The sequence below is a fragment of the Salmo salar genome, chromosome 17 (assembly GCF_965601325.2).
Source record: "Salmo salar chromosome 17, fSalSal1, whole genome shotgun sequence".
Lineage (NCBI taxonomy): Eukaryota > Metazoa > Chordata > Actinopteri > Salmoniformes > Salmonidae > Salmo > Salmo salar.
The window spans coordinates 68,664,490-68,684,826 of record NC_138307.1 but is presented as its reverse complement, the minus strand read 5'-3'; the positions used below and the strand labels follow the sequence as shown (position 1 = coordinate 68,684,826).

Below are 20,337 nucleotides of genomic sequence, written 5' to 3'. Positions count from 1 at the left end.
AGGGGTGGATTCAGTTATAATATTGTAGTAGTTAGGACTAGGGGTGGATTCAGCTATAATATTGTAGTAGTTAGGACTAGGGGTGGATTCAGCTATAATATTGTAGTAGTTAGGACTAGGGGTGGATTCAGCTATAATATTGTAGTAGTTAGGACTAGGGGTGGATTCGGCTATAATATTGTAGTAGTTAGGACTAGGGGTGGATTCAGCTATAATATTGTAGTAGTTAGGACTAGGGGTGGATTCAGCTATAATATTGTAGTAGTTAGGACTAGGGGTGGATTCAGCTATAATATTGTAGTAGTTAGGACTAGGGGTGCATTAAGCTATAATATTGTAGTAGTTAGGACTAGGGGTGGATTCAGCTATAATATTGAAGTAGTTAGGACTAGGGGTGGATTCAGCTATAATATTGAAGTAGTTAGGACTAGGGGTGGATTCAGCTATAATATTGTAGTAGTTAGGACTAGGGGTGGATTCAGCTATAATATTGAAGTAGTTAGGACTAGGGGTGGATTCAGCTATAATATTGAAGTAGTTAGGACTAGGGGTGGATTCGGCTATAATATTGAAGTAGTTAGGACTAGGGGTGGATTCAGCTATAATATTGTAGTAGTTAGGACTAGGGGTGGATTCAGCTATAATATTGTAGTAGTTAGGACTAGGGGTGGATTCAGCTATAATATTGTAGTAGTTAGGACTAGGGGTGGATTCAGCAATAATATTGTAGTAGTTAGGACTAGGGGTGGATTCAGCTATAATATTGTAGTAGTTAGGACTAGAGGTGGATTCAGCTATAATATTGTAGTAGTTAGGACTAGGGGTGGATTCGGCTATAATATTGTAGTAGTTAGGACTAGGGGTGGATTCAGCTATAATATTGTAGTAGTTAGGACTAGGGGTGGATTCAGCTATAATATTGTAGTAGTTAGGACTAGGGGTGGATTCAGCTATAATATTGTAGTAGTTAGGACTAGGGGTGGATTCAGCTATAATATTGAAGTAGTTAGGACTATAGGACTAGGGGTGGATTCAGCTATAATATTGAAGTAGTTAGGACTAGGGGTGGATTCGGCTATAATATTGAAGTAGTTAGGACTAGGGGTGGATTCAGCTATAATATTGTAGTAGTTAGGACTAGGGGTGGATTCAGCTATAATATTGTAGTAGTTAGGACTAGGGGTGGATTCAGCTATAATATTGTAGTAGTTAGGACTAGGGGTGGATTCAGCTATAATATTGTAGTAGTTAGGACTAGGGGTGGATTAGGCTATAATATTGTAGTAGTTAGGACTAGGGGTGGATTCAGCTATAATATTGTAGTAGTTAGGACTAGAGGTGGATTCAGCTATAATATTGTAGTAGTTAGGACTAGGGGTGGATTCGGCTATAATATTGTAGTAGTTAGGACTAGGGGTGGATTCAGCTATAATATTGTAGTAGTTAGGACTAGGGGTGGATTCAGCTATAATATTGTAGTAGTTAGGACTAGGGGTGGATTCAGCTATAATATTGTAGTAGTTAGGACTAGGGGTGGATTCAGCTATAATATTGTAGTAGTTAGGACTAGGGGTGGATTAGGCTGTAATATTGTAGTAGTTAGGACTAGGGGTGGATTCAGCTATAATATTGTAGTAGTTAGGACTAGAGGTGGATTCAGCTATAATATTGTAGTAGTTAGGACTAGGGGTGGATTCGGCTATAATATTGTAGTAGTTAGGACTAGGGGTGGATTCAGCTATAATATTGAAGTAGTTAGGACTAGGGGTGGATTCAGCTATAATATTGAAGTAGTTAGGACTAGGGGTGGATTCAGCTATAATATTGAAGTAGTTAGGACTAGGGGTGGATTCAGCTATAATATTGTAGTAGTTAGGACTAGGGGTGGATTCAGCTATAATATTGTAGTAGTTAGGACTAGGGGTGGATTCAGCTATAATATTGTAGTAGTTATGACTAGGGGTGGATTCGGCTATAATATTGAAGTAGTTAGGACTAGGGGTGGATTCGGCTATAATATTGAAGTAGTTAGGACTAGGGGTGGATTCAGCTATAATATTGTAGTAGTTAGGACTAGGGGTGGATTCAGCTATAATATTGTAGTAGTTAGGACTAGGGGTGGATTCAGCTATAAGATTCAGCTATAATATTGAAGTAGTTAGGACTAGGGGTGGATTCGGCTATAATATTGTAGTAGTTAGGACTAGGGGTGGATTCAGCTATAATATTGTAGTAGTTAGGACTAGGGGTGGATTCAGCTATAATATTGTAGTAGTTAGGACTAGGGGTGGATTCGGCTATAATATTGAAGTAGTTAGGACTAGGGGTGGATTCGGCTATAATATTGTAGTAGTTAGGACTAGGGGTGGATTCGGCTATAATATTGTAGTAGTTAGGACTAGGGGTGGATTCAGCTATAATATTGTAGTAGTTAGGACTAGGGGTGGATTAGGCTATAATATTGTAGTAGTTAGGACTAGGGGTGGATTCAGCTATAATATTGTAGTAGTTAGGACTAGGGGTGGATTCAGCTATAATATTGTAGTAGTTAGGACTAGGGGTGGATTCAGCTATAATATTGTAGTAGTTAGGACTAGGGGTGGATTCGGCTATAATATTGAAGTAGTTAGGACTAGGGGTGGATTCGGCTATAATATTGAAGTAGTTAGGACTAGGGGTGCATTAAGCTATAATATTGTAGTAGTTAGGACTAGGGGTGGATTCAGCTATAATATTGTAGTAGTTAGGACTAGGGGTGGATTCAGCTATAATATTGAAGTAGTTAGGACTAGGGGTGGATTCAGCTATAATATTGAAGTAGTTAGGACTAGGGGTGGATTCAGCTATAATATTGAGGTAGTTAGGACTAGGGGTGGATTCAGCTATAATATTGTAGTAGTTAGGACTAGGGGTGGATTCAGCTATAAGATTCAGCTATAATATTGAAGTAGTTAGGACTAGGGGTGGATTCAGCTATAATATTGAAGTAGTTAGGACTAGGGGTGGATTCAGCTATAATATTGAAGTAGTTAGGACTAGGGGTGGATTCAGCTATAATATTGTAGTAGTTAGGACTAGGGGTGGATTCAGCTATAATATTGTAGTAGTTAGGACTAGGGGTGGATTCAGCTATAATATTGTAGTAGTTAGGACTAGGGGTGGATTAGGCTATAATATTGTAGTAGTTAGGACTAGAGGTGGATTCAGCTATAATATTGTAGTAGTTAGGACTAGGGGTGGATTCGGCTATAATATTGAAGTAGTTAGGACTAGGGGTGGATTCAGCTATAATATTGAAGTAGTTAGGACTAGGGGTGGATTCAGCTATAATATTGTAGTAGTTAGGACTAGGGGTGGATTCAGCTATAATATTGTAGTAGTTAGGACTAGGGGTGGATTCGGCTATAATATTGTAGTAGTTAGGACTAGGGGTGGATTCAGCTATAATATTGTAGTAGTTAGGACTAGGGGTGGATTCGGCTATAATATTGTAGTAGTTAGGACTAGGGGTGGATTCAGCTATAATATTGTAGTAGTTAGGACTAGGGGTGGATTCAGCTATAATATTGTAGTAGTTAGGACTAGGGGTGGATTCAGCTATAATATTGTAGTAGTTAGGACTAGGGGTGGATTCGGCTATAATATTGTAGTAGTTAGGACTAGGGGTGGATTCGGCTATAATATTGAAGTAGTTAGGACTAGGGGTGGATTCGGCTATAATATTGAAGTAGTTAGGACTAGGGGTGCATTAAGCTATAATATTGTAGTAGTTAGGACTAGGGGTGGATTCAGCTATAATATTGTAGTAGTTAGGACTAGGGGTGGATTCAGCTATAATATTGAAGTAGTTAGGACTAGGGGTGGATTCAGCTATAATATTGAAGTAGTTAGGACTAGGGGTGGATTCAGCTATAATATTGAGGTAGTTAGGACTAGGGGTGGATTCAGCTATAATATTGTAGTAGTTAGGACTAGGGGTGGATTCAGCTATAAGATTCAGCTATAATATTGAAGTAGTTAGGACTAGGGGTGGATTCAGCTATAATATTGAAGTAGTTAGGACTAGGGGTGGATTCAGCTATAATATTGAAGTAGTTAGGTCTAGGGGTGGATTCAGCTATAATATTGTAGTAGTTAGGACTAGGGGTGGATTCAGCTATAATATTGTAGTAGTTAGGACTAGGGGTGGATTCAGCTATAATATTGTAGTAGTTAGGACTAGGGGTGGATTAGGCTATAATATTGTAGTAGTTAGGACTAGAGGTGGATTCAGCTATAATATTGTAGTAGTTAGGACTAGGGGTGGATTCGGCTATAATATTGAAGTAGTTAGGACTAGGGGTGGATTCAGCTATAATATTGAAGTAGTTAGGACTAGGGGTGGATTCAGCTATAATATTGTAGTAGTTAGGACTAGGGGTGGATTCAGCTATAATATTGTAGTAGTTAGGACTAGGGGTGGATTCGGCTATAATATTGTAGTAGTTAGGACTAGGGGTGGATTCAGCTATAATATTGTAGTAGTTAGGACTAGGGGTGGATTCGGCTATAATATTGTAGTAGTTAGGACTAGGGGTGGATTCAGCTATAATATTGTAGTAGTTAGGACTAGGGGTGGATTCAGCTATAATATTGTAGTAGTTAGGACTAGGGGTGGATTCGGCTATAATATTGTAGTAGTTAGGACTAGGGGTGGATTCGGCTATAATATTGAAGTACACTGCTCAAAAAAATAAAGGGAACACTTAAACAACACAATGTAACTCCAAGTCAATCACACTTCTGTGAAATCAAACTGTCCACTTAGGAAGCAACACTGATTGACAATAAATTTCACATGCTGTTGTGCAAATGGAATAGACAACAGGTGGAAATTATAGGCAATAAGCAAGACAACCCCAATAAAGCAGTGGTTCTGCAGGTGGTGACCACAGACCACTTCTCAGTTCCTATGCTTCCTGGCTGATGTTTTGGTCACTTTTGAATGCTGGCGGTGCTTTCACTCTAGTGGTAGCATGAGACGGAATCTACAACCCACACAAGTGTCTCAGGTAGTGCAGCTCATCCAGGATGGCACATCAATGTGAGCTGTGGCAAGAAGGTTTGCTGTGTCTGTCAGCGTAGTGTCCAGAGCATGGAGGCGCTACCAGGAGACAGGCCAGTACATCAGGAGACGTGGAGGAGGCCGTAGGAGGGCAACAACTCAGCAGCAGGACCGCTACCTCCGCCTTTGTGCAAGGAGGAGCACTGCCTGAGCCCTGCAAAATGACCTCCAGCAGGCCACAAATGTGCATGTGTCTGCTCAAACGGTCAGAAACAGACTCCATGAGGGTGGTATGAGGGCCCGACGTCCACAGGTGGGGGTTGTGCTTACATCCCAACACCGTGCATCCCAACACCGTGCGTTTGGCATTTGCCAGAGAACAGCAAGATTGCCAAATTCGCCACTGGCGCCCTGTGCTCTTCACAGATGAAAGCAGGTTCACACTGAGCACGTGACAGAGTCTGGAGACGTCGTGGAGAACGTTCTGCTGCCTGCAACATCCTCCAGCATGACCGGTTTGGCGGTGGGTCAGTCATGGTGTGGGGTGGCATTTCTTTGTGGGGCCGCACAGCCCTCCATGTGCTCGCCAGAGGTAGCCTGACTGCCATTAGGTACCGAGATGAGATCCTCAGACCCCTTGTGAGACCATATGCTGGTGCGGTTGGCCCTGGGTTCCTCCTAATGCAAGACAATGCTAGACCTCATGTGGCTGGAGTGTGTCAGTAGTTCCTGCAAGAGGAAGGCATTGATGCTATGGACTGGCCCGTCCATTTCCCAGACCTGAATCCAATTGAGCACATCTGGGACATCATGTCTTGCTCCATCTACCAACGCCACGTTGCACCACAGACTGTCCAGGAGTTGGCGGATGCTTTAGTCCAGGTCTGGGAGGAGATCCCTCAGGAGATCATCCGCCACCTCACCGGGAGCATGCCCAGGCGTTGTAGGGAGGTCATACAGGCACGTGGAGGCCACACACACTACTGAGCCTCATTTTGACTTGTTTTAAGGACATTACATCAAAGTTGGATCAGCCTGTAGTGTGGTTTTCCACGTTAATTTTGAGTGTGACTCCAAATCCAGACCTCCATGGGTTGATAAATTGGATTTCCATTGATTATTTTTGGGTGATTTTGTTGTCAGCACATTCAACTATGTAAAGAAAAAAGGTTTTAATAAGATTATTTCTTTCATTCAGATCTAGGATGTGTTGTTTAAGTGTTCCCTTTATTTTTTTGAGCAGTGTAGTTAGGACTAGGGGTGGATTTGGAACTGGGCCCAGGGGCAAAAATCTGATATCAACTTTGGAGGGGACAATTACATTACATTTTCTCGAGCAATTCCTGAGGGGGACACCAAAAGTAGTGCTGTAACACATAGCCTACATTGTAATATGGTAAATGTATATTGAGGAAACAAAGAAATAAGGTGTTTGCCGTACTCCTAACTACCGGTACCCAAAACTACACAACTAATCACAACAGCAATACCATTGCGTTTAACAAATCTTAGTTCAGTCACCAGTTTAAGTTGAGAGTGGGGGTATCCATGGCATTTTCCAATTATGTTCCTATTTTACAAGTCCAAAAAATTGAGAACCTCTCATAATGTTGCCAAACAAAGACTCAACAAACTTACCTGAGACTCCCCGTCTCTGCCAGTCTGTCCCTGCATATCTGTCCCCAACTCTGCTGTCTGTGTGGCATCTGTTGCCTGCTCTGCCTAATGACATCATTGTGAAACATTTCCATTAGAATTTCATTTCTTTCTTATGAACATTTTATCAACTAGTCTTTGAGATATTAGGCTACTAGGGTTCTTACTATGCATTTTGGTGTATTGAAAAATACTCTGATGTCCGTCTTTTATTTTTCTGCCATTTTTCTACCTGGCTGGCTGGCTACACACACACAACACAGTGTGTAGGTTATTTACAGTAGGAGATGGGCTTCTATCATCTTATCTTTTATCATTCTATTTGGGCTTCGATCTAAAAGGTAGCTAGCAAATGTGAAACGGATTAAAATGACAAGAGTTGACAGCTGTATGAGTTCACCATTTATGCTGCAACCTTTTGTAATTTTAATAGTTTGTTTCATATTGGCTGGCTTCCAACAATAGCTGAATTTGCAAAGCTAGCGAGCACCAATTCAGTTTCAGTGGTGTTTGCTATAATCTTTGCTACCCGGGTTAAATAAAGGTGAAATAAAATAAATAAATAAATAAAAGTTCCCTTGCGACAATTTAGCTTTTGCAACGAGACCATTAAATATATTTAAGACAATGGTAGAAGAGAGTGTAGTTCTGTTCAGTTTGGATTTCAGTTTATCGCTAACCTTATCACAGGGACTTTGAAGCACTAACTTACATCATCTGCATGCTGATCTTGGAATAAATTGACGATAGCAAAGATTCCATCTTTGACGACGCCACATAAATGGAATAGGTACTAGCTAGCTTAATAGTTAATATTTGCGCGCTAGCTCTGCATATTCAGCTAGTGTGTGTGCGCGATTGACTGGATTAACCTCACGTCAGTTACGTGCATTGAGTGCCTTTCAGACAGTAGATACGACCTCTCTGTTACCTAGCAAGCTAAGGTACTGGCAGTGGATCAAACCATTGTGAGGCAAAGGGTGGGGGGGGTCGCAATCTTTTGAAACTTAAAAACGCGCTATTAAGTGTCTATAATCAGCACAATTGCTTTCATTGCGTATTATTAATATTATTTAAATTACATAGTTATGTTTCAGTGATATATTGGGGGGGACAAATCATATTTTTCCCAGGATGGGGGGGTCGTGTGTCCCCCCCCCGGGATTTCCGCCCCTGACTGGGCCTCTAATCTCTCCTCCTCCTGTCAACAGAACAACTGGCAGCCATCCCAGAATTCCAGGGCCTGGGTTCTCTCTTCAAGACGTCGGAGGCGGTGCAGCTGACCGAGGCGGAGACTGAGTATGTGGTGCGCTGCGTCAAGCACACCTTCGCCAGACACATGGTGTTCCAGTTCGACTGCACCAACACGCTCAATGACCAGCTCCTGCAGAAGGTAGGGCTACACTGGTGACTGGTGCGCTTTAGGAAGTTCACGTCTCCTAGAATGCACAGCGATTGTCAATGTGTGGAGGTCTAGTTGGGTGCATCACCCCTAACCCCTCCTCACACTAGATATCTCTGAGCAGTTTGAAAAGCATAATCATTTTCAATTAATTTTATAAAGCTTTATTGTCCATTCAATTGACAGTAGACAGAAAAGTATCTTTGGTGCCTCACATTTAAAATCTACAACACTGACATGAAGACACAGGACTAAATGTATAGAAATGTATTAAGTGGAAGTCCACTGTGTTGTTGTCCTTCAGGTTATGGTTCAGATGGAGCCGTCGGAGGCCTACGAGGTTCTCCACTACGTCCCTGCTGCTAACCTGCCCTACAGCCAGCCTGGCTCCTGCTACAGCCTGGTCAGACTGCCTGAAGATGACCCCACCGCAGGTTACCTTTATTAAACCTCTGAGGGAGAGAGAGAAATAAGCCATTTTCATGAGGGCAGCTCTCTGAAGTTCTTAGTGTGACGTCAGTGTTGTAACTCTGTTAAAACCCTTCTCAGAGAACTAAAGAATCTGAATGGGGATCTTGTAGCACCTAACAACATGGTTTTCCATTGAGAGAGAAAAGCACTTATCTGCTGGCCTTCTTCAAACACTGAGGATACTGTTATTTACATCACGTAGCCTAGTCATGTAACGTCTGTATGTCATATTAAATGTGTTCTCTGCTCTCCAGTGTCCTGTACGTTCAGCTGTACTCTGAAGTACCTGGTGAAAGACTGCGACCCCAACACAGGAGAGCCCGATGACGACGGTTACGATGATGAATATGTGGTATATAAATATAAAACCTATTTTTAAAATCTCTAAACTCATTTATCCCAAAAATAATTCTTGTTTACCGTCATTTGCCTAAATTCTCTATTCTCGCCTTTTTCTACCTTCTCTGCTCTCCTCTACCCTCCCCACCGTTGCCCCTCCCAGCTGGAAGACCTGGAGGTGACCGTAGCAGACCACATCCAGAAGGTGTTAAAGCCTAACTTTGCCGCAGCCTGGGACGAGGTGGGAGACGACTTTGAGAAGGAGGAGACATTCGCCCTGGCCTCTGTCAGAACGTTAGATGGTAATTAGTTCAATCAGGATCTTTGGATTTATCCCCCCAACATTGAAACAGCTCACAAAGTACACTGTGTTTTAGATCAGTGGTTCCCATACATAGAAATACCATCATTAACAGTCGTATTGATTTTCTCCATACTTTTCTCTTTCCATTGTGACTCACTTAAAGCCTTTTGAGCTTGTTTGTGAGGCATGAAATGGGCTATTTCTAACCATAATTCAGTCTTTAAATAGAACCCAATGGAACTGGCCTCGTGAAAGTGTTTGAACTATGTATTTGACCCAGGTCTGGAGTTGGAACTGACTTAACGTTAAATGATCTTGTTGATAATATTTATCTTATGACACTGCTACATATTTAAATCAGTGTGAGTAATATGTGTATTTGGACACAGGCACACTGAAGGCAGGTTGTATCTAGGGGGGCTACAGTGTGACAAGTAAAATCTCCAAGTTGTCTCTGTAGAGGATGGTGGTAACGCCTCTCTGTAGAGTCTGGTGGTAACGCCTCTCTCTGTAGAGGCTGGTGGTAACGCCTCTCTCTGTAGAGGCTGGTGGTAACGCCTCTCTCTGTAGAGGCTGGTGGTAACGCCTCTCTCTGTAGAGGCTGGTGGTAACGCCTCTCTCTGTAGAGGCTGGTGGTAACGCCTCTCTCTGTAGAGGCTGGTGGTAACGCCTCTCTCTGTAGAGGCTGGTGGTAACGCCTCTCTCTGTAGAGGCTGGTGGTAACGCCTCTCTCTGTAGAGGCTGGTGGTAACGCCTCTCTCTGTAGAGGCTGGTGGTAACGTCTCTCTCTGTAGAGGCTGGTGGTAACGTCTCTCTCTGTAGAGGCTGGTGGTAACGTCTCTCTCTGTAGAGGCTGGTGGTAACGTCTCTCTCTGTAGAGGCTGGTGGTAACGTCTCTCTCTGTAGAGGCTGGTGGTAACGTCTCTCTCTGTAGAGGCTGGTGGTAACGTCTCTCTCTGTAGAGGCTGGTGGTAACGTCTCTCTCTGTAGAGGCTGGTGGTAACGTCTCTCTCTGTAGAGGCTGGTGGTAACGTCTCTCTCTGTAGAGGCTGGTGGTAACGCCTCTCTCTGTAGAGGCTGGTGGTAACGCCTCTCTCTGTAGAGGCTGGTGGTAACGCCTCGCTCTGTAGAGGCTGGTGGTAACGCCTCGCTCTGTAGAGGCTGGTGGTAACGCCTCGCTCTGTAGAGGCTGGTGGTAACGCCTCGCTCTGTAGAGGCTGGTGGTAACGCCTCGCTCTGTAGAGGCTGGTGGTAACGCCTCGCTCTGTAGAGGCTGGTGGTAACGCCTCGCTCTGTAGAGGCTGGTCATTCAAAATCCCATGGCACTTATTATAAGAGTAGGGGTGTTCACCCCGGTGTCAAGGCTAAATTCCCAACCTGGACACTTTCCATCATGGCCACCTAATCATCCCCCTCATTCCTAGTTGGCATATATCACTCCTCACCGCTCTTCGTATATCACTCCTCACCGCTCTTCGTATATCACTCCTCACCGCTCTTCGTATATCACTCCTCACCGCTCTTCGTATATCACTCCTCACCGCTCTTCGTATATCACTCCTCACCGCTCTTCGTATATCACTCCTCACCGCTCTTCGTATATCACTCCTCACCGCTCCGTATATCACTCCTCACGCTCCGTATATCACTCCTCACCGCTCCGTATATCACTCCTCACCTCGTATATCACTCCTCACCTCGTATATCACTCCTCACCTCGTATATCACTCCTCACCTCGTATATCACTCCTCACTTCGTATATCACTCCTCACTTCGTATATCACTCCTCACTTCGTATATCACTCCTCACCTCGTATATCACTCCTCCTCGCCTCCTCTCCTCCCGTATATCACCCCCCGCCCGCCCCCCCGCCCGCCTCCTCTCCGCTCTTCGTATATCACTCCTCACCGCTCTTCGTATATCACTCCTCACCGCTCTTCGTATATCACTCCTCACCTCGTATATCACTCCTCACCTCGTATATCACTCCTCACCGCTCTTCGTATATCACTCCTCACCTCGTATATCACTCCTCTCCTCGTATATCAGTCCTCACCTCTCCACCTGTTAGCTGATGTGTGGTGAGCGTTCTGGCACAACAATGGTCTCTGTGCGTCTCCCAGGTGGAGCTACAACACTGACGGTGGATGAGTTTCCCTCTACTATATAAAGTCCTTAGACTACCTCAGTTGGTAGAAAAGCGCTGTATAAATCCAATCATTATTATTTATATACAATGACCTATGTGTTATGTGGGGAATATTTCCAAAATTAAAATCACTTGGAGTTGATTTCCTGGAGTGTGTATACTTGGGGAGCCAAGTACCACCACCTGCGGGCCAAATTCAGCCCGCGGTCCGCCAGATGGGGGAACCCTCCTGTTGAGGCTGTTGGTCACATCTCTCTGTTGTCTCTGTAGAGGCTGTTGGTCACATCTCTCTGTTGTCTCTGTAGAGGCTGTTGGTCACATCTCTCTGTTGTCTCTGTAGAGGCTGTTGGTCACATCTCTCTGTTGTCTCTGTAGAGGCTGTTGGTCACATCTCTCTGTTGTCTCTGTAGAGGCTGTTGGTCACATCTCTCTGTTGTCTCTGTAGAGGCTGTTGGTCACATCTCTCTGTTGTCTCTGTAGAGGCTGTTGGTCACATCTCTCTGTTGTCTCTGTTGAGGCTGTTGGTCACATCTCTCTGTTGTCTCTGTAGAGGCTGTTGGTCACATCTCTCTGTTGTCTCTGTAGAGGCTGTTGGTCACATCTCTCTGTTGTCTCTGTAGAGGCTGTTGGTCACATCTCTCTGTTGTCTCTGTAGAGGCTGTTGGTCACATCTCTCTGTTGTCTCTGTAGAGGCTGTTGGTCACATCTCTCTGTTGTCTCTGTAGAGGCTGTTGGTCACATCTCTCTGTTGTCTCTGTAGAGGCTGTTGGTCACATCTCTCTGTTGTCTCTGTAGAGGCTGTTGGTCACATCTCTCTGTCTGTTGCTCTGTAGAGGCTGTTGGTCACATCTCTCTGTTGTCTCTGTAGAGGCTGTTGGTCACATCTCTCTGTTGTGCTCTGTAGAGGCTGTTGGTCACATCTCTCTGTTGTCTCTGTAGAGGCTGTTGGTCACATCTCTGCCTGTTGTCTCTGTAGAGGCTGTTGGTCACATCTCTCTGTTGTCTCTGTAGAGGCTGTTGGTCACATCTCTCTGTTGTCTCTGTAGAGGCTGTTGGTCACATCTCTCTGTTGTCTCTGTAGAGGCTGTTGGTCACATCTCTCTGTTGTCTCTGTAGAGGCTGTTGGTCACATCTCTCTGTTGTCTCTGTAGAGGCTGTTGGTCACATCTCTCTGTTGTCTCTGTAGAGGCTGTTGGTCACATCTCTCTGTGCTCTGTAGAGGATGTTGGTCACATCTCTCTGTTGTCTCTGTAGAGGCTGTTGGTCACATCTCTCTGTTTCCTGTTGTCTCTGCAGAGGCTGTTGGTCCTCTATCAGCTCCTGTTGTCTCTGTAGAGGCTGTTGGTCACATCTCTGTTCCTGTTGCCTCTGTAGAGGCTGTTGGTCACATCTCTCTGTTGTCTCTGTAGAGGCTGTTGGTCACATCTCTCTGTTGTCTCTGTAGAGGCTGTTGGTCACATCTCTCTGTTGTCTCTGTAGAGGCTGTTGGTCACATCTCTCTGTTGTCTCTGTAGAGGCTGTTGGTCACATCTCTGCCTGTTGTCTCTGTAGAGGCTGTTGGTCACATCTCTCTGTTCCGTGCTCTGTAGAGGCTGTTGGTCACATCTCTGCCCTGTTGTCTCTGTAGAGGCTGTTGGTCACGCTCTGTTTCCTGTTGTCTCTGTAGAGGCTGTTGGTCACATCTCTGCCTGTTGTCTCTGTAGAGGCTGTTGGTCACATCTCTCTGTTTCCTGTTGTCTCTGTAGAGGCTGTTGGTCACATCTCTCTGTTGTCTCTGCAGAGGCTGTTGGTCACATCTCTCTGTTCCCGTGCTCTGCAGAGGCTGTTGGTCACATCACTGCCCTGTTGTCTCTGTAGAGGCTGTTGGTCACATCTCTCTGTTCCCTGTTGTCTCTGTAGAGGCTGGTGGTAACGCCTCTCTCTGTAGAGTCTGGTGGTAACGCCTCTCTCTGTAGAGTCTGGTGGTAACGCCTCTCTCTGTAGAGGCTGGTGGTAACGTCTCTCTCTGTAGAGGCTGGTGGTAACGTCTCTCTCTGTAGAGGCTGGTGGTAACGTCTCTCTCTGTAGAGGCTGGTGGTAACGTCTCTCTCTGTAGAGGCTGGTGGTAACGTCTCTCTCTGTAGAGGCTGGTGGTAACGTCTCTCTCTGTAGAGGCTGGTGGTAACGTCTCTCTCTGTAGAGGCTGGTGGTAACGTCTCTCTCTGTAGAGGCTGGTGGTAACGTCTCTCTCTGTAGAGGCTGGTGGTAACGTCTCTCTCTGTAGAGGCTGGTGGTAACGCCTCTCTCTGTAGAGGCTGGTGGTAACGTCTCTCTCTGTAGAGGCTGTTGGTCACATCTCTGTGTCCCTGTTGTCTCTGTAGAGGCTGTTGGTCACATCTCTCTGTTCCCTGTTGTCTCTGTAGAAGCTGTTGGTCACATCTCTCTGTTCCCTGTTGTCTCTGTAGAGGCTGTTGGTCACATCTCTGTTCCCTGTTGTCTCTGTAGAGGCTGTTGGTCACATCTCTCTGTTGTCTCTGTAGAGGCTGTTGGTCACATCGCTCTGTCGTCTCTGTAGAGGCTGTTGGTCACGATCTCTCTGTGCGGCTGGTGGTCGCTCTCTCGTAGAGGCTGGTGGTCACACGTCCCTGCTGCTCTGTAGAGGCTGTTGGTCACGATCTCTCTGTTCCGGCTGGTGTCGTCTCTCCGTAGAGGCTGTTGGTCACATCTCTCTGTTCCCTGTTGTCTCTGTAGAGGCTGTTGGTCACGATCTCTCTGTTCCCTGTTGCTCTCTGTAGAGGCTGGTGGTAACGCCTCTCTCTGTAGAGTCTGGTGGTAACGCCTCTCTCTGTAGAGGCTGGTGGTAACGTCTCTCTCTGTAGAGGCTGGTGGTAACGCCTCTCTCTGTAGAGGCTGGTGGTAACGTCTCTCTCTGTAGAGGCTGGTGGTAACGCCTCTCTCTGTAGAGGCTGGTGGTAACGTCTCTCTCTGTAGAGGCTGGTGGTAACGCCTCTCTCTGTAGAGGCTGGTGGTAACGCCTCTCTCTGTAGAGGCTGGTGGTAACGCCTCTCTCTGTAGAGGCTGGTGGTAACGCCTCTCTCTGTAGAGGCTGGTGGTAACGCCTCTCTCTGTAGAGGCTGGTGGTAACGTCTCTCTCTGTAGAGGCTGGTGGTAACGCCTCTCTCTGTAGAGGCTGGTGGTAACGTCTCGCTCTGTAGAGGCTGGTGGTAACGCCTCTCTCTGTAGAGGCTGGTGGTAACGCCTCTCTCTGTAGAGGCTGGTGGTAACGCCTCGCTCTGTAGAGGCTGGTGGTAACGCCTCGCTCTGTAGAGGCTGGTGGTAACGCCTCGCTCTGTAGAGGCTGGTGGTAACGCCTCTCTCTGTAGAGGCTGGTGGTAACGCCTCGCTCTGTAGAGGCTGGTCATTCAAAATCCCATGGCACTTATTATAAGAGTAGGGGTGTTCACCCCGGTGTCAAGGCTAAATTCCCAACCTGGACACTTTCCATCATGGCCACCTAATCATCCCCCTCATTCCTAGTTGGCATATATCACTCCTCACCGCTCTTCGTATATCACTCCTCACCGCTCTTCGTATATCACTCCTCACCGCTCTTCGTATATCACTCCTCACCGCTCTTCGTATATCACTCCTCACCGCTCTTCGTATATCACTCCTCACCGCTCTTCGTATATCACTCCTCACCGCTCTTCGTATATCACTCCTCACCGCTCTTCGTATATCACTCCTCACCGCTCTTCGTATATCACTCCTCACCGCTCTTCGTATATCACTCCTCACCGCTCTTCGTATATCACTCCTCACCGCTCTTCGTATATCACTCCTCACCTCGTATATCACTCCTCACCTCGTATATCACTCCTCACTTCGTATATCACTCCTCACTTCGTATATCACTCCTCACTTCGTATATCACTCCTCACTTCGTATATCACTCCTCACCTCGTATATCACTCCTCACCTCGTATATCACTCCTCTCCTCTCTTCGTATATCACTCCTCTCCTCTCTTCGTATATCACTCCTCTCCTCTCTTCGTATATCACTCCTCACCGCTCTTCGTATATCACTCCTCACCTCGTATATCACTCCTCACCTCGTATATCACTCCTCACCTCGTATATCACTCCTCACCGCTCTTCGTATATCACTCCTCTCCTCGTATATCAGTCCTCACCTCTCCACCTGTTAGCTGATGTGTGGTGAGCGTTCTGGCACAACAATGGTCTCTGTGCGTCTCCCAGGTGGAGCTACAACACTGACGGTGGATGAGTTTCCCTCTACTATATAAAGTCCTTAGACTACCTCAGTTGGTAGAAAAGCGCTGTATAAATCCAATCATTATTATTTATATACAATGACCTATGTGTTATGTGGGGAATATTTCCAAAATTAAAATCACTTGGAGTTGATTTCCTGGAGTGTGTATACTTGGGGAGCCAAGTACCACCACCTGCGGGCCAAATTCAGCCCGCGGTCCGCCAGATGGGGGAACCCTCCTGTTGAGGCTGTTGGTCACATCTCTCTGTTGTCTCTGTAGAGGCTGTTGGTCACATCTCTCTGTTGTCTCTGTAGAGGCTGTTGGTCACATCTCTCTGTTGCCTCTGTAGAGGCTGTTGGTCACATCTCTCTGTTGTCTCTGTAGAGGCTGTTGGTCACATCTCTCTGTTGTCTCTGTAGAGGCTGTTGGTCACATCTCTCTGTTGTCTCTGTAGAGGCTGTTGGTCACATCTCTCTGTTGTCTCTGTTGAGGCTGTTGGTCACATCTCTCTGTTGTCTCTGTAGAGGCTGTTGGTCACATCTCTCTGTTGTCTCTGTAGAGGCTGTTGGTCACATCTCTCTGTTGTCTCTGTAGAGGCTGTTGGTCACATCTCCCTGTTGTCTCTGTAGAGGCTGTTGGTCACATCTCTCTGTTGTCTCTGTAGAGGCTGTTGGTCACATCTCTCTGTTGTCTCTGTAGAGGCTGTTGGTCACATCTCTCTGTTGTCTCTGTAGAGGCTGTTGGTCACATCTCTCTGTTGTCTCTGTAGAGGCTGTTGGTCACATCTCTCTGTTGTCTCTGTAGAGGATGTTGGTCACATCTCTCTGTTGTCTCTGTAGAGGCTGTTGGTCACATCTCTCTGTTGTCTCTGTAGAGGCTGTTGGTCACATCTCTCTGTTGTCTCTGTAGAGGCTGTTGGTCACATCTCTCTGTTGTCTCTGTAGAGGCTGTTGGTCACATCTCTCTGTTCCCTGTTGTCTCTGTAGAGACTGTTGGTCACATCTCTCTGTTCCCTGTTGTCTCTGTAGAGGCTGTTGGTCACATCTCTCTGTTCCCTGTTGTCTCTGTAGAGGCTGTTGGTCACATTTCTGTTTCCTGTTGTCTCTGCAGAGGCTGTTGGTCACATCACTCTGTTGTCTCTGTAGAGGCTGTTGGTCACATCTCTCTGTTCCCTGTTGTCTCTGTAGAGGCTGTTGGTCACATCTCTGTTCCCTGTTGTCTCTGTAGAGGCTGTTGGTCACATCTCTCTGTTCCCTGTTGTCTCTGTAGAGGCTGTTGGTCACATCTCTCTGTTCCCTGTTGTCTCTGTAGAGGCTGTTGGTCACATCTCTCTGTTCCCTGTTGTCTCTGTAGAGGCTGTTGGTCACATCTCTCTGTTGTCTCTGTAGAGGCTGTTGGTCACATCTCTCTGTTGTCTCTGTAGAGGCTGTTGGTCACATCTCTCTGTTGTCTCTGTAGAGGCTGTTGGTCACATCTCTCTGTTGTCTCTGTAGAGGCTGTTGGTCACATCACTCTGTTGTCTCTGTAGAGGCTGTTGGTCACATCTCTCTGTTGTCTCTGTAGAGGCTGTTGGTCACATCTCTCTGTTCCCTGTTGTCTCTGTAGAGGCTGTTGGTCACATCTCTGCCTGTTGCCGGGGCTGTTGGTCCTCTCGTCCCGGCCGAGAGGCTGTTGGTCACATCTCTCTGTTGCCGGGGCTGTTGGTCCTCCTCGTGCCGAGAGGCTGTTGGTCACATCTCTCTGTTCCCTGTTGTCTCTGTAGAGGCTGTTGGTCACATCCTCTGGCTCGTGGGCTGTGGCCTCTCGTGCCGAGAGGCTGTTGGTCACATCACTCTGTTGTCTCTGTAGAGGCTGTTGGTCACATCTCTCTGTTCCCTGTTGTCTCTGTAGAGGCTGTTGGTCACATCACTCTGTTGTCTCTGTAGAGGCTGTTGGTCACATCTCTCTGTTCCCTGTTGTCTCTGTAGAGGCTGTTGGTCACATCTCTCTGTTCCCTGTTGTCTCTGTAGAAGCTGTTGGTCACATCTCTGTTCCCTGTTGTCTCTGTAGAGGCTGTTGGTCACATCACTCTGTTCCCTGTTGTCTCTGTAGAGGCTGTTGGTCACATCTCTCTGTTCCCTGTTGTCTCTGTAGAGGCTGTTGGTCACATCTCTCTGTTCCCTGTTGTCTCTGTAGAGGCTGTTGGTCACATCTCTCTGTTCCCTGTTGTCTCTGTAGAGGCTGTTGGTCACATCTCTCTGTTCCCTGTTGTCTCTGTAGAGGCTGTTGGTCACATCTCTCTGTTCCCTGTTGTCTCTGTAGAGGCTGTTGGTCACATCTCTCTGTTCCCTGTTGTCTCTGTAGAGGCTGTTGGTCACATCTCTCTGTTCCCTGTTGTCTCTGTAGAGGCTGTTGGTCACATCTCTGTTCCTGTTGTCTCTGTAGAGGCTGTTGGTCACATCTCTGTTTCCTGTTGTCTCTGTAGAGGCTGTTGGTCACATCTCTCTGTTGTCTCTGTAGAGGCTGTTGGTCACATCTCTCTGTTGTCTCTGTAGAGGCTGTTGGTCACATCTCTGTTTCCTGTTGTCTCTGTAGAGGCTGTTGGTCACGCTCTGTTTCCTGTTGTCTCTGTAGAGGCTGTTGGTCACATCTCTGTTTCCTGTTGTCTCTCTAGAGGCTGTTGGTCACATCTCTGTTTCCTGTTGTCTCTCTAGAGGCTGTTGGTCACATCTCTGTTTCCTGTTGTCTCTGTAGAGGCTGTTGGTCACATCTCTGTTTCCTGTTGTCTCTGTAGAGGCTGTTGGTCACATCTCTGTTTCCTGTTGTCTCTGTAGAGGCTGTTGGTCACATCTCTCTGTTGTCTCTGTAGAGGCTGTTGGTCACATCTCTCTGTTGTCTCTGTAGAGGCTGTTGGTCACATCTCTCTGTTGTCTCTGTAGAGGCTGTTGGTCACATCTCTCTGTTGTCTCTGTAGAGGCTGTTGGTCACATCTCTCTGTTGTCTCTGTAGAGGCTGTCTCTGTAGAGGCTGTTGGTCACATCTCTCTGTTGTCTCTGTAGAGGCTGTTGGTCACATCTCTCTGTTGTCTCTGTAGAGGCTGTTGGTCACATCTCTCTGTTGTCTCTGTAGAGGCTGTTGGTCACATCTCTCTGTTGTCTCTGTAGAGGCTGTTGGTCACATCTCTCTGTTGTCTCTGTAGAGGCTGTTGGTCACATCTCTCTGTTGTCTCTGTAGAGGCTGTTGGTCACATCTCTCTGTTGTCTCTGTAGAGGCTGTTGGTCACATCTCTCTGTTGTCTCTGTAGAGGCTGTTGGTCACATCTCCCTGTTGTCTCTGTAGAGGCTGTTGGTCACATCTCCCTGTTGTCTCTGTAGAGGCTGTTGGTCACATCTCTCCTGTTGTCTCTGTAGAGGCTGTTGGTCACATCTCTCTGTTCCCTGTTGTCTCTGTAGAGGCTGTTGGTCACATCTCTCTGTTCCCTGTTGTCTCTGTAGAGGTTGTTGGTCACATCTCTGTTCCCTGTTGTCTCTGTAGAGGCTGTTGGTCACATCTCTCTGTTCCCTGTTGTCTCTGTAGAGGCTGTTGGTCACATCTCTGTTCCCTGTTGTCTCTGCAGAGGCTGTTGGTCACATCTCTCTGTTGTCTCTGCAGAGGCTGTTGGTCACATCTCCCTGTTGTCTCTGTAGAGGCTGTTGGTCACATCTCTCTGTTCCCTGTTGTCTCTGTAGAGGCTGTTGGTCACATCTCTCTGTTCCCTGTTGTCTCTGCAGAGGCTGTTGGTCACATCACTGTTCCCTGTTGTCTCTGCAGAGGCTGTTGGTCACATCACTGTTCCCTGTTGTCTCTGTAGAGGCTGTTGGTCACATCTCCCTGTTGTCTCTGTAGAGGCTGTTGGTCACATCTCTCTGTTCCCTGTTGTCTCTGTAGAGGCTGTTGGTAACATCATCAGTTTCCTGGGCATGCAGCCCTGCGAGCGTTCAGACAAGGTCCCAGAAAACAAGAACTCACACATCCTCTTCCTTGCCGGTGGGTGTTTCATTTATTTATTGCATCTTGATTTGAATTATTGTTTTGCTTTGTGAATTGTTTTGTAGGCTCATTCTGTACCCTTTATTACCGTGAATATGTTAAGTTCAGTTTCTAACCTTGACACGGCAGCTTGTTCAACTTCCTGTCACTAGTGTGATGGAAGCAAGCCCCCCATGGTATGAATGACAGTTTCTATGTCCCTTCCCTTCCTCCAGGTGTGTTCCGGGGGGGTCATGACGTGCTGGTTCGCTCGCGCCTGGCCCTGGCCGACGGTGTCACTATGCAGGTGACGGTCCGCAGCTCGGATGAGACGGTTGTTGACATCATTCTAGCCTCTGTGGGCTAGAGGGCGCCAGCGAGGCCTGTGAATACAGGCCGTGTGAATACAATGGCATATTCTAATTGTTTTCTACACTTTTTCCCATTCAATGTCCTCCCTGCTTTATGTCATTGGAATGTGTCTTGTGTTTTTGGGTAGTCTGAGATGGAATACATTATGGTGATGTGTGTGTACTACTGGCACCCTTCAACACAACTCATCTCTGTAGACTGGCCCCAGGTCTGTTTGTGCTGTATAACCAACTCCAATGGTCATTCATAGGTGTTGGCAAGGCAGCACAAACAGATCTGGGACCAGGCTAGTGTCATTAATGGCCCACGTTTTATCAAATCTATTAAATGTTGACCATGGAAGTACTGAATTAT

At 46.4% G+C, this 20,337-nt stretch overlaps 1 protein-coding gene across 1 annotated transcript in view; it reads left to right on the top strand.

The window, feature by feature from the left end:
* Positions 1–20,333, top strand: part of copg2 (coatomer protein complex, subunit gamma 2) — a 106,046-nt gene extending 85,713 nt beyond the window's left edge. Inside the window, 6 exon segments of the mRNA NM_001140234.1 lie at positions 7,912–8,093; positions 8,407–8,536; positions 8,828–8,925; positions 9,076–9,214; positions 19,531–19,629; positions 19,848–20,333. Of these exon segments, the coding sequence (NP_001133706.1) occupies positions 7,912–8,093; positions 8,407–8,536; positions 8,828–8,925; positions 9,076–9,214; positions 19,531–19,629; positions 19,848–19,978 (779 nt within the window). The 3' untranslated portion in view covers positions 19,979–20,333.
* Positions 20,334–20,337: the final 4 nt, after the last annotated feature.